General features: G+C 44.3%; 2 protein-coding genes across 18 annotated transcripts in view; one reads left to right on the top strand and one right to left on the bottom strand.

Annotated features, from left to right (window-relative positions):
* LOC112454741 (tyrosine-protein phosphatase Lar) overlaps positions 1–14,959 on the top strand; it is a 380,273-nt gene that overhangs the window by 242,782 nt on the left and 122,532 nt on the right. For 14 of the 16 annotated variants that reach the window (XM_025016303.1, XM_025016325.1, XM_025016296.1 and 11 more), the window contains exon 4: positions 8,956–8,994. The exons of the other annotated variants lie outside the window; for them this stretch is intronic. In XM_025016303.1, coding sequence (XP_024872071.1) covers positions 8,956–8,994 — 39 coding nt within the window. The remainder of the gene's footprint in view (positions 1–8,955; positions 8,995–14,959) is intronic. 16 annotated transcript variants of the gene reach the window in all.
* The window catches only part of LOC112454858, a 251,188-nt gene that overhangs the window by 123,673 nt on the left and 112,556 nt on the right, over positions 1–14,959 (bottom strand). The window lies entirely within an intron of this gene.

A 14,959-nucleotide genomic window follows, 5' to 3' on the forward strand; every position in this document is an offset into this window, starting at 1 on the left:
GCAGATATGGACGTTCCTCCGTCCGCATGAAGGCGGAATTCGCGCACGTTTCAATCTCGCGGCTAACTGCCTCGTCAGGCGCCCATTACGGCGAGATACCTTCGATCGCGCATGAATAGCAGGGCCCCTTTTGTAAACTTATCGCGTACGGACGATCACAATGAAACAACGTTAGACACAGCCCATCCGTAAAACGCCTAGAGCGTATCACCTGACGCCAACCTCTAATCTACATAGGCCAACAACGAAAGTTTGAATAAAGTTCTCGATCTAAGTATACAAGCTAATGTTTATTCTTGGTGAATTTAAAAGCAACAGCTACACATTTTATTGAGACGGTATTGCGTACATTTTGCCCACTTCGCGCGTGTGACTCAACATCCATTTAGACATGAACGCGTAATTCATTGCGTTGCGACGAAACGAACAACGAGACAAGATCAACTTTCATCCGCCAGATAGAATCTAAGGGGAAGACTTAGTGGGTTACGAGGAGGAAATGATACAGAATTTATCCATATATTGCGGTCGCGAAGGCTTCCGGGGGGAGGCTGCCACACGTAAAGCCATAAAAATAAAGCATAAAATCAACTGCTGACTCGATCGCGCGCCTCCTACTCCTTGGCAACGGTGGGAGAATATTGCGGAGTATGCGATTTAAATCATAAAACTCGAATAAAAATCCTAGACTGTTTTTGCAGCTGCAGCGCCACGAACGGCAGGAATACGGAAGGAAAGAGGCAAGAGAGGGAGGAAAGCAGAGCGAGTCGTGAGATGAAAACACGAATTTCGAATGTCGCGTCTTTCATCAGCGGTCTCTCCTTCCCTCTCGATTCACTCCGTTTCGCTTGCTCGCCGCTTATGTTTCTCTTTCGCCACGTTGCTTAACTTGCGAAACTGTGCGAGAAACTCGTAAAGGAAAATCACGCGTGCGATTTCATCTTGAAGCTGCTCGGGTCCTCAAAAAAATATGTAGTATATATAGTAATGTAAAGCCAGATTTATTGATCAATCTAAGCGATTTCAAGATTGAACCACATAAACAGTTTCTAAAGTTTATTCGCATAATTATCCTTTTTTTAAATCATTTTTTGCTATTATTAAAACATTTAGCCTCGCATAAGTCGACTCATGAATAAATCACCGAACGTTGAGCTGGATATTCGCACTTTCCCGCGAATATTGTTTCAATGCGGGGCCATTATCCACCCAAATCAGGGAACAAAATATTTGATTAAGTTTAATCAGATTCTCCAGCGTTACCCCGTAAGGATTAATGAAGTCGCTCTTTGAGAAAAGCGGTTGTTCATAAAGCGTTCGCTCGGAACGGAGCGGGCGAGGATAATATTTCATTCTCAGGCACGGAGTATTATTTTTCAATAATTCAGCTAACCGGCGAGGTATACCGGCCGAACAGTGGCTCCTGCTTTTTTCCCTATTTCTCGCGCCGTCTATATCTTTTCCTTTTTGCTTTGTTGCCCTGACCTTAGCCACGGTGCGCGCAATCGGGCGCAGTCCGCGTTAGCGTTTGCGTAGCGGCGGCTAGGCGTATTTTGCGGCGTCCGGTTTGTAGGTGGACGCGGAATGCCGTCGCGCACGGTAAATTCTCGATGCAAATGAGATCCCTGATACGGCGCGAAATATAAATCCGAAAAACCCGGGGAGAATATTTATGTCCATTATCTGAGAGCCAAGCGAAATCGCTCCGATCCGTTCTCCGCTCACCCCTATACGCGGCAGAAATACGGTCAAGTCAGATTACATTTTCGGGAATATTACAGGAAAACCACTTACGAAATCGATTAACCCACTGTCATGAGATATCGGGATTGAAATACCGCGCGGCACGGTGCAGAGGCTGCGCCCGAAAATAGTAATAAGATTTCTCGGCAGGATTATTCATCTCTTGATAATCGAGAAAAATAGCAAGAGCTAATGTATTTGCCTAATCCGTTTAAATATCCCATTTAATTGCCATATTCGTTTATAGAATTCAAATTGTGTATTACATCTTTATCTATGTATTCTGGTATTTTTTGCAATGAGCAAGAAGAATTTATAAAACCTGTATACAAGAATCAAATCTAAAGAGGAGTTTATTTTTTCTGATATAAGACGCTACTCAGTTTATCTGAGATTTTTTCTTTCACAGACTGAAATTTTTATGTCATATTTATTAAATGTATATTTGGGTATGTTATATACATTTATGTAAAGAATGAAATCTCATGGAGTCTCATGTTATTCGTGTTTTATAAAGTTTGATTGAGATTTAGCGAACGCGGTGGCATTAAAATTACAGTATAAGTCTTAGAACAGAAGCTTTAATTGGTATAACAGTTTGGTTCACAGTCGTTTTAATCGCATGCCCTCCATTATCATCTGGAACGCGTTCCTGGAAAGGATATCACGCGAAGCCTTTGAGGTCTTTAACACGTCAGAAGTACCGACGTACCGAATCACCACTGGTCAGTTCCCCTAACAAAGTTGCCGACTAAATAAAATTACAGGCTTATGCCAGTAGGTCGTATTAGCATTATCTGATCGACCAAACGTGATTCAGTTTCATAAAAAAAGAAAGAAAACGAGTATCGCACTAAGGCTCCGCAAATGCACCACATACTTGCAAGTTGCAACTTATCGATTGCCCTCGTACCTGACTCCTACATCTTCTCTCTGAAGAAGTAGTATATTTTATTTTGAGGAAAAATATTTCATCTCGGATACTATATTGTGAGAAAAGGTTGGTCAAGGCTGGTGAGATTTCTTAATGCAGGATTTCTCTCGGGTTCGCGTGCAATCATAGGAAAAAGGTTCGAAGTTCATATTCCATGTACACAAATTTGAAATTGCGAGTTTATTGGAAAACCAGCGGAAAACGGAATTCGATATTACATGCATCTTTCTCATACGGCCTCTCTCTCTCTCTCCGTTCTAGAATCGCGTTTCCATTAATCGATATTCCATGGCCAGTTTTATCGAACTGTCCCCAGTAGATTAGAAACTTGACACACACGATGGCGTAGGCGCGCGGACCGAAAAGGTGCTAACTTCTCGAAACTAATAACCGATGTGACAAGCAGATTTCCCCATTCCCAATCGAAACCATTATTAAGCCATCTACTGTCCTCGCGGCACTTTGTCCGGATTGGTGGTTTCATCCCCTTCTTCCCTGCGTTTCTCGGAAAGCTCAAGCTGGGATTTGGCCAGGCGCCAACGTATTCATTCCAGAAACTAGCCGACCGATCTAAGGGGCCAATTATTTAATCAATTCCACTCTCTTAGCGGCCCGGGATAGCCGGGAGATGGCCCATTCGAAACGTGGAACTGCCGACAAGGACGTCGACGTCTACGACGTCGGCGACGACAATTGAAATCGGTCCATCTTTGTCTCGTCCGCGATATTCGGACCCACTTACCGACCAACGTTTGGACATGCTTCAAGGACGTCGTCGACGGGTTGTAGAATCTCGAACGAAATCCATCCTTTGACAAAGATTACGGTATCTCGAAATATCGGTCACTAAATCCAGATCAATCATTGCTCTATTGTTAGCTTCATTCTCTCAGGGCTAACGAATGTAATGGCTAATGATAATCAGTTTAAGCAATTGCTACTACTCAGGAGCTCCGATATATCATTTTTTGTTTGCAATTATTATTTTTGTTAAATAAATACAAATGGTAAATAACTGCTATAAATGTAAATTGTTTATTTTTCATTAGTAACAAAAAATATTTATATTGAATCATATATTTTCTCTGTACGTTGCAATTTCTAAATGTTATTTTAAGCTTAGAGCTTTTGAGATTTTAAATCGATCATGGGATAAATATAAATATGCGCTTGTCTATAAGCCCAGGTGTTATGAATGAACTGACAAACAAGCTATCTCGCATGATGCATTCGCATATATTGGCCTATATATTGATCGCGTATCATCATATCCGAAGCGCCACGAAGCAGGTTTAACGTCAATTAATTTGAAACTTCGACACAGCAATTGCGAGAGAGAGCGAGAAAGAGGGATAGGGTGGAGGATGGTATATAGGATAGATGGGATTTCAGGAACTCGCGAAGATCTGAATATTGCCAATGAAATTAAGGGGAGAAGCGAAGGAAATACGTGCCACGTCGTATATACCACTGCGCGTTACCCAGTTCCGCTGATAATGTTATAACTATATCGCAGTTAGATACGACCAATTTTCCACTTATTAGTTATTACGTATGTCGCTAAACGACGATTAGTTAACTACTCGATTGGAAAATGCAAACGAGGGAAGATGTAGTCGGAATCAGGGAGATGCTTTAATTAACTGCTCTGATCAAACCATTTTATATTCATTGTTCATTCGCGCAAATGCATATTTTATTTTTTATTAAAATGGTATATTATTGCAAATGATATATGTTATTGCAAATTACTTCCACAAAGTAGGAAAAAGATTGTATCGATTTCCAGATATTTTATATATAATCCATGATTTTATAAATTAAATAAAATTTTTAGTTTTATCTGTAGAATAATTTTACAGTCCGTGTAAGCGCGAAGCAGAGCGTCAATTGTATCTATACCGTGATACTTTAGACCCCTGGGGCTACTGGGATTAGTGAATAGCCTAAACTACCAGTGAGAACTACCATGTAGTTTAAGAAGTATTGAACGCAATAGGCAAATTTGCGCCGCCAGTGCCTCGTGGTCTCGCCGCGCTCGCCATCGTCGTACATCACTAGCCCCGTGAGAAACCGATACAAACTACTCACGCGAAATCATATAATGTCGGTCATTAAAATTGATCGCGTGACAGTAGCACAATCGCTGACATTGCCGAATTAATTTAAGTAGCTCATTGCGCCTTTGAGATTCCAATCGTTTAAACATTTTGCACAATTTTCACACATCATTTTTCGTTTCCTGCAAATTACCGAATAAATGTGATTCGAATAGTATTAAATGTTTAAAGTTAACTGAATGAGGTTTCGTAATGGTAAAAATTGAGCGAAACGATTCATTTTACGTCGACGGCACGAACTATTCGCGCACGTTCCGCGTATAATATCGCAATAAGCCGCGATTTAGCGAGTGTCGAGTCTGATGCGCCATAAAATTCCTTCCCTCGCCGTTCATATTGAGCTCCCGCGCCGGCACGAGCGACGGCGACGTCTTGCTTCCATTAAGATAGATATCCCTTCCCGTCGAAGCAGTTCCGTAGGAATTCGACGGCGTGAATGCGCGGTCTGATAGCCCGGAATGCCAACGAAGAAGAGACTGCGCGGAATGAGTGATAATAAAAATCGTGCCCATATATACACATACGCACGCATCTGTCAATCCGCAACGGAATGCTATCCCGTTGATGGTGTTAGAATTACCGGAATCTCCAGCGCGGACACGAAATTTTAATAACCGGTCTTCGAATTCTATCTCATCTTTACCGATTTAAGTATAGTCACGCGCGACTTTTTCATTGACTTGACGATCGTGCGTTTTCTCAAAATGAGTCGCCCTTCTTGCCCTTCGCGACGGGTGGTAAACTCGCTTTTGTGCGCGGGGCGCGCAACCAGCTCGCATGATCCCGGACTCGAAAATACGATCGAGCTAACATATACACACGTGATCGCGATACGTATCTCGGCGCCGTGGCCGCGGCCACGTAAATAGGTCAGTTATATACGGATCGTCGAGCCACGATGCCGACATGGCATCGTACTCGACCCACGGTAACGGCGAACCTATTTTAAATATATATTGAATTAAATGCGCGAATGTGTTTCTTTCGTCAGCTCTGTTTTCCCTTCTTTTTGCGTATTTTTTCACGGATGACCCAATTTTTCGTCATAGAGAGTATTTACACGCGATTATTAAGATAGACAATCTTCATTTACGATCGGCACACCTATCAGATAAACGTCGGGAGCTTGTGCTGCAAAATAAACATTACGGGAATATAAAACGAATTAAAACTGTTGTTTGCGAAAATCAAATGTTTGTTTTGAGCCAGCTCGATATTTTTTTTCTGCCGAATGGAATTGGAATGATGTGAACGTCATAGAAACGCCTTTGTCATCGAGGTTCGATGAGACGGCGCGACAATTCGTGATAACGAGATGCATGAGTTGAGTTATAGATTCACATTATGCCGGCCCGCATGGATTTCCCTCTGCCAACGGTGTGACGTATCGCGCTCGCAAGTTACCGTGCACGGCAACTTCGTCATAACGCCGGGAGCTGACGTTAATTCAACGTTAGCCTGCGGTAGGGGAACTAATTATAAAATGCATTTATACTCGGTCGTTTCGAATTTTTGCTCGGCGGTAAATTCCACTGTTTGCTCAGTTTCGCTTGAATACCGTATACTCGATCTTTGAGACGTTACCCCTTAGCGGAAAGAAACGCACGTTTGAAAAATTGTGAACATGTAAACTATTTATCATAAATTAACCGAGTCGGATTTAATTTCCATCAGATTAACATAATAAATGTAACGTCCGTGTACATGTACAATATACCGTATTAAAAAGAACTACTTGGATGAGATGGAAAAAAAAACGATGCCCGGGTTCATCAGCCGGAGTCGCTTTGGAGCTCCTGATTCCCATCATAAAAGCCTCCCAGCTCCCATAGCGACGGCGTGGCAATTTTCGTGTCTCACATCCCGTGCCTGTCGCACGAGCGTGTAAGGCCTGTAACACGTAACTTTTTATGATCGGGAAAATAATCTCGCGCAATACGGTTATGGGAGCCCCGTCGCCGATACACTGACATTACTCAGGCGCATAATTCCGCCCGCCCCCTTGCGCAAACTTATTTACGTCTCGCGAATATAAAACGGGGCATAATGTCTCCTTACCGGGAACGAGAGTCGTCGTTGCCTCGATTATTAAGAGCGGGAAATTCAATGAGTGCCGTAAAAGCGAGCGCGTAAAATCGGGGAAAGTACGCGCGAGCGAGTAACTTGTCACTTCCGTCGCGACTGTCGTGAATAATCGTAAGATATAAACGCCGGAATCAAGCGATGAAACGGAAGAAGAATGGCCGAGGATTATTACGACGGGAACAGCGTTATGTCGCGAACGAACGGGAGACACGATAAAATACATCGCCTAAATAATCTTCGACGTCGATGCGGGGGAGAGCGATTGGGCTGTCGTATTCCCACGGAGGTGAAGGCATCTTAGCGGTAGCGAAGGGTGCAAAAGGGCATGAGTATAGCGATACCACGCCCGCGTTATTATACGCTAAGTTAACGACAAGATTGTTTCTCAAAGTTAATTTACATCCACCGGGGGCCCGTCTAAGAGAAGAGGCAGCGTGCCGATACCTCCTCGCGCACAATCTTGCCAAATTAATATCCCGTTCTATTCGTGGGGAAATCTCTTCGACGATGAGAGACGACGCGACGACGTATGCTCGCGTCGAGAGCTCCGCAATGGAATAACAGCGGTTTGGTTGACGTGCGCGCCGAAATGGCGACATCGCGCTTGCGTATCTCGGGATGCATCCGCCTGTTTGTCTGCGAGAAGCTTCACGCATGAAGGAACGCATTTGCGTTATTACGAAAAGTGTTGTTGCAGAATGTGGGATTACACACGTCTTTGAAATTATTACATACCTACTCGTGGCGTCTGGCTGGCTGAAAAGCAGTTAAATTTTGTAACGCGATTAAGAGATTAAGACACAGGCAGACGAACAGGATTTTGATATTGAATTTATAGAAACATCATTAATATTATCATAGACTATTCTCAATATTAATATTACGATTATTATAATATATTAATATATTTTAAATTAAGAAACATAAAATTATATGTTTCAAGATAAAAGATATGAGAAGTATAAAATGATAAGTAGAGAAAGAGAGAGAGAGATAGAATGAGAGTATAAATTTCATTTGCTAACTCTTAATAATAAATCATTATGAGATTTCTATTACCTATTCTAGACATTTTATAATTATATATTTGATATAATATGATTATATAATTACGAATGACTGACAGAACTAATAATATTATAGATGAAGAATAACGGTAGACCTACGATTTTCTTTTTGGCATAATTTTGGCAAGAATTATAATTTTCCGCTTTAATTTCTCGCAGCGCGGATACTTTGAATTTTAAAGCGCGCCATTGGCGATTCATTTATTCGCGCGAACACGAGGTAACGACCGTACAAGAATGAATACTAAACATCAAGCGTAAAAATATCGCGATCGCCATCGACGGTTATATTCCGCGAATAGGAACGCATGCGAAAACGTATCTCGCGCTTTCACGGTTTTCCGAGAGCTTTCACGACAGCTGCCGACCAACTCGCAACCACCAAACGCCCCTACCTCCGATCCTTCTTTCACCCCCTGCTCGACCCCTTTTCGTGCCTCCCGAAGGTTCGTGCAATGCCCCGACGTTTTCACACACGCGAATATTCCAAGTCGAAGGAGATCGACACGGCTCTCGAGAGCGCGACTGTATTATCGAGGGATGCAAGTCGCGTGTCGATGGCATGCCTTCGTGGCTTCGAAGTCGACGCAGTATGGCGATGAAATTCGAGAGGGATATCGAAAGCTCCCACGTATATTTCTTACTCCATTATTGAGCTTGATCAGATACATGTAGGTACTTGCGGCGATAAACACGAGAAGCATGGGAGACACTACCAATTTATCTCATTTATATACAAATTTAAGTGCGTGCTTCCGCGGGAACTAATCAGTGCGCGAATGTATGCGATTAATTCCTGCTGCGTGGCCGTCTGATGCGAACGATATAATTAGATTAACGAAAACTGCGTTGGTTCGGCGGTCAGTACAGCGAAAGAAATGAAATGTCATGGTGTTCGTATCCGCGTAAACGCAAACACGTCGACGCGCGGCACGCGCCGCGTGCCTGGGCTCGCGAGGCATCGCCGGGACGTTACGTACGACTTGACTCAACGAGCTTCTTTCAGGAAACATCAGCGACTCGCACTACATCACGTACATGACAAGTAAGTACAAACAACGCTCGTAACGGAGGTGGCGAGCGCCGGGGGACGCCCGATGTTATCCGCCCGGCTAACATCTAGGGCGCCGCTCGCGCTCGCGCACACGTACCCGTACGTAGATCAGCGTGGAACGAATGCGGACCCGTACGCGGCTCGTTGGCAAAAATACACTCCCCCGTGCACGATAACGGGGTGGTTGGAAGGGGGGGGAACGAGGTCAGAAGAAGTGGACCTCACGCGCGCACGTAACATCGATCAGACTCGGAATCAGGCGTTTCGAGACACGCGCAGCGTGTAGGGGCACCGCGAACTCCCGCCGCCCGCAAATCGGCCTGTTTTCGAGCACGGACTGGTCAATTTCACAAGGGGTTAAAGGGTGAGAGGGAGGAGACTAGCCGGTATCTAAATTTCAAATCCACTAATGTGTATTTTTGCCGTGGGTCCCGCGGCCGTTCTTCGTCCCGTCTATCTGTCTACCTCTCTTTCCCACCGTTATCGGCCGGCTTTCTCCGGACGCTTTGAATTTCAAATTCGGCGCGACCACCGTGTCGGCCGTCGCGGCAACAACCGACTTTCGAGTGTTTCCACCCGCTTATGCGCTGTCATTTGTTTCCGTCGCCCATTCCCCCCCTTCCAATCAGGTTATATGTAACAGACACCGCGATCTACGGTGCGGCGGTATCTCTGGTTGGTACCTCGCACTTTTATTTATGGCGCCACCCGGTATGTATCAGAATTGATTCTGTGATTTATTTCGCGGCCGATAGCGACGCGCGGGTCCGCTGCCAGCCGGCACGAAAAGGCGAATTTCGAGACTACGTTGCGCGATCTCCTTCACTTTGAACGTTGCGTGCGACGTAACGATTACGTTATAATTTTCTCACGTCTCACCTTACGAGGCAAAAGTCTGTTCGCGCTCGCTCGTTCCCGTACGCTCGGGGCGGTCGCGTAATAGTCGCCGATTGGAGTGCACGCATAACGAGAAGCGAGAGCGAGATACCGTCTTTTCCGGGGGAAAAATAACACACTCGAGCATTACGCTAATGCGCTGCTTTAACGGCAATGTAACTCCGACGTTATCGTCGACTAATCTTCTACCGGCAATGTCTTTTAACGGTTCTTGCCGGTCTTCTTAATGCACGGGACTTTGCACCTAATTGCACGCTACGGCCCGACGATCGCGAAAGTTCCTCCGCGCGTTGCTCGCGCGAGCAACGGCGGTAGCAAGAAAGTCCCCGCCCGGGTTGGAAGGGATGAGAGGAGGCACGACCCCCGGCTAATTGAAGCGCAATTAACCGCGTTAAAACGCCAAGTGCTGATTAGGGCGCTACGTCTACGTCGCAGGGCGACCTACTAATCTATGCGCATACGTGACGGCGGTGGTTCTTGCGTAAATTGAAAGTCGTCCTTGCCCTCTCATCGCTCGGCAAGAGTGCACTCGACCGCTGAAATTCGCTCGAGGTATTACCCTTCATCCTCTTCGACCCTCGACGCCGTTAAGTGCACCGTCTATGAGTTTCTAAACAACGATTGGGTTAAAGAAATGGCTATAACGTTTGTACAACGATGAAAATAAAGTTATTTGATATAGAATCAAGAGTGAAATCTTCCAGTAAATGGTACAATCAGTAATTTCAGAATAAAATTAATGATTATTTTTCTTTTATTACTCTTATAATATTTTCTTAACTAAACAGTACGCACAGTAAAGTAATTTAAAACAAAAATATAAAATATGAAAGGCCAATCTCCGAGCAAGATAACGAATAGGTGTTGGTTTAATATAAATAATAATAATTTATTAAATGGCGAGAATAACAATCGTTTACGTTTTGACTTACTTAGTTTTCATCAGAACACACTGGAGCAAACCGATAAAGTTACATTACAATAAATATAATGTAATGTAACTAATGTGTTTCATCGGTTCGGCCCAGCATGTTCTAATGAAGACTAAGTAAGTCGAAACGTAAACGATTGTTATTCTTGCCCTTTAATAAATTATTATTTATATTAAACCAACACTTATTTATTGCCTTGCTCTCGACATTGGTCGTATAACCTTCATATTTTAATTTTGCTGTTATCGAGCATATATGTTTGTCTTTTCACAAAAATATAGCTTATGATAAGAGAAAGATTTAACAATAACTGCGTAACTTTATAATTAATTCTAAATGTTTCTTTTATCACAAACCCATAGCTTTAGAACACAATCATTAAATAGCTATTTTATATTCAGTATATCAAATATTTCGGAAGTTACGTGCGAATTTTATTTTTTAGTTAATTAATAAATTCTAGAATTAACGATACAATCATTTATTCTCATGTCAGGAAATCCAAACAAACATTAAAGGAAACCATTATAACAAATCAACCGAATTCAATTTTTATGTTCGATGAAACGTAAGCGAGGGATGCGAACAAAATCTCTGAGTTTCAGACGAGTATATTTGGTATGTTACAAAGGAATGCGCGCGTCGTTGTATTGGGATTAGATAATTCAAGAAAGACCTCGAACGCGCCCGGCGGGGCCTCGTGAATATTCACAAGTTCGCCGAATTGCGGGGACTCTCCCAGTGGGACTTCGATTGTTCTCTCTGGTCGCCGCAAGAAGCTTCACCGACGTCGTCGTCGTCGTCGAGACACTCGGAGAAACGCGAGCGCGGCTAAGAAACGCTAATTGCGCCGAAGATGCCGCTGAGACGCCAGCACGAGAAGGAACAGCGGTAGAGACGCCGTCACCATCGCTATCGCTGCGATTTTACAATGAGCCGAAAGCGACGGTGGATGATCGCGTTTGGTTGGTCGGATTCGCCAGTGGCAGAGATCCGGCGTGGCGAGAGACGGCTGCGGAGAGGGTGTACCTACCTACTTATTTAGAATATTGCCGGCATACATCTGCATAAATTCAGCGCAGGCCCTTCGACATTCGCGTCGTACCAACTCACCAACCCCCTCCGGACTTTACTCGCGGAGACGCTCTTAGGTCAGGGAGAGGGAACGGTCGTTCGACACGAGGGGTTGTCCCGCCCTCCCGTCGTTCCGCAGCCGCCATCAGCATCATACCGCTCGTAAAGAAATCCCTCGTGACGCCGCCTGAAAGCTTCCCCGGGGCGCGAGCGCGAGAGGGTAAAAAAATTTGAGGCGCGTCGCCGCGTTATAAAAATATCTTCGACGTGCGAGCGTGTATTATCGCGCGGGGGAGATTAAAGTATCCCGGCAAACGTGCTCGATAACCGATGATCCATTCCCGACGAATGCGGGAACGCGCCCCCGCGGTAGATAGATAAGGTAGCGCGAGGTATATAGATGGAAAAAGAAACGCCGCAAGGCCGTGGCGTGGCAAGGCGAGGCAAAGCGGGGTGACGAGAAGGGGTGGTATATTCTCTTGACGGTAATATCTATATTACATGAGGTAGAGAGATGGGGGTGAGAGCGGGAGAGAGAGTGAGGGAGGGAAAGAGAGAAGTACAACCTACTGTATATGCACGCGGGAATTACGCGAGTTCCGATAGGAACGTGTATGTGCGCGCGCGGACCGCTCGCGCCGCAGGCCCCGTATACATATTCAAATTGAATTATACGCGCTACCAGACGCGTTGATTCGAAATCATTCGACGGCTTGGTATCTCGAAAACAAGCCAGTATCGCCCTCCCCCGTCGGCGTCGGGTCCGCCCGCTCCGTCCCCGTGTGAGTTTCCGCTCAACGGTACTGTCGTTCTCTATACCCTGACTAATGGAAATTCTCTGCGAGAAGTTGGTTAAACGCATTCGCTTTGCATACGTATCGAAGCGCGGCGGTTGTTGTGCTATCCCGTCCGACTTCGTGCTCCACGCGTGCAAAAGTGATGCATCGATGCACCTATCGAGGAATTTGGAAATCGCGATTCAGTCCCGGCGTGTCTCGTCGATTCGGATGCCTCGGCGGGTTCGGTTCGGTCAGCGACGAAACGTAATTACTTGATATGTATATCAGAGTGCCACAGGAATCAGAATTTCTCGGATTCTGTTACGAGTTTCTGTTTAATAAAATGAATCACAAATCGAAAAGGAGAGAAAGAGAGAGAGAGAGAGAGAGAAGGAAGAAAGAAGGGAGACAGAAATAAAGAAAATATTGCATCAAGAAAAATTTGAAATAGAACGCCACAACAAACAGTGATTCGCATTGTCGGTGATAACATCGCGGATACGGAAGATCTTCGTCGAGACGAGTCAGGTCGAAACACGCGGGTTGTATTCACTCCTTACCGGCGAGAGGGACGAGTGAATAAATTAAGAAGGTGCCAAGCACGGGAAGAGTAACGAATCTTCCGCCGTGTCTTCTCGTGTCGCCGTGGAAATTATTCTTTCCTCCCTCGCGTTGCACGGCGCGTCTCTCCTCCACCGTTGTTTATCTCATTAAAGGAACGCGGAAAACGGATAATCCCCCGGTTGACAAATCGCGCCCGGCGTCGACGGAGTCGGTTCCCCGTCCGCTCCTTTCACCGGCGTAACTTTATCGCGGGAAGAAAAAACGAACGAGGTGGTAACGGAAGCGCCGAGCGGAAAGGGGTTTTAGAGTGCCGGCGACGTTAGGCGATGGATAGGGAAGTAACCGGGCCCAGCCTTACTGGCGGATACCAAGCTCCGTCGTAATGGACGCTTTAATTCCAAAGGAGAATAAATTGCAATTTTTCCGACCGTGCGGCGTCAGTCATGGAACCGCGAGAACGAACGGTTCCCTCGTTAGTTGTGCGAGCGGCGTCAAAGAAAAATAACGTGATTCAGTTGAATAGTATGCGCCGTGTTAAAAAATCTTGAAACGATCGGAGTTAATGAGATGATGTTTAACGATTTGGTTAAATGGAGAACACATCGCATCTTTGAGAAAGATTTTTACGTAATCTCATATCTGTGTCAATTCAGTTAAGAAATAATTAAAAGCTCCATTAAATATTTTTGTCGGATTTATTAAGATCTTTCTAGCGCATTTATTTTATAATCAGAATGTTTCAGTGAAAATAGCCTCGAATCGCGCAATAAGAATCGATGGGGTCGAAGTATTCTTAGTTTAAACCAGTTCCCAGAATTCGGGTAATCTTGTTCGATTTCTTTTCTTATCTATAGATAATACGTCGATGGTATAAAATAAATCGTCGCTTCTATTATTGGAATTAATATCTATCTCGGCCGGATGATAGTCCAGAACAAATCGTGAGTTATATTTCGTTTAGCTCTGAAGCTTTAACTACTGATTCTTTTTTATATATATCCACGTGTTTAACTTTCTTTTTATAAAAAAAAGTACGCGTTTCGAAAATGTCGATTCGTATTAGCGACATGATTGTCTAAAAATGCAAGTCAAAAAGAACGAATGTCAAGCGTAGAAAAAAATATCGACATTATATTTCAATTTTATTTCATCAATTTAATTACATTTGTTTCGTTCAATATTTGCTCAAATGACCGTATATGTTTTCTCATATTACGTCGATGAAGCCGCTCGCGCACCGGCAAAATTTTCATTATTTTAACCCGGCCAGATTCCACTCGGCGTTGTTAATACATCATATTCGAGCAATGAGACACAAGTTCACCCTTACGCCGCGCTCGACCCATCTATCTCGGCCAAGTTTGAAATGTGTATCAGCACGCAGAAGAGCGTGGATGAAAATCCATTTAAATTAAATTAATATTTACCATACGGCCGAACGGAAAGAGAGCGCGATCGTACGCACGCGAGTTGAACGGAAGCTCCTACCTGGGATTTTAATACTAAAATGCAAATAAATTTCGCATAATTATCTACGATAAACCTGCATTGTATTCGCACATGTGCAGTATATTCGCCTATCGAATGCATTATCCCGCGTCCTCTTCTCCCCCTACTAACGTCTCACCTTTGTGGACACCTTTCACCCTCGCGGACGTTATTGTTATACATTGCATACATGCATATATATAAATAAATGTGTATATATAT

The sequence above is a fragment of the Temnothorax curvispinosus genome, unplaced genomic scaffold (assembly GCF_003070985.1).
Source record: "Temnothorax curvispinosus isolate PA1 unplaced genomic scaffold, ASM307098v1 QBEX01000525.1, whole genome shotgun sequence".
In the NCBI taxonomy this organism is placed as follows: domain Eukaryota; kingdom Metazoa; phylum Arthropoda; class Insecta; order Hymenoptera; family Formicidae; genus Temnothorax; species Temnothorax curvispinosus.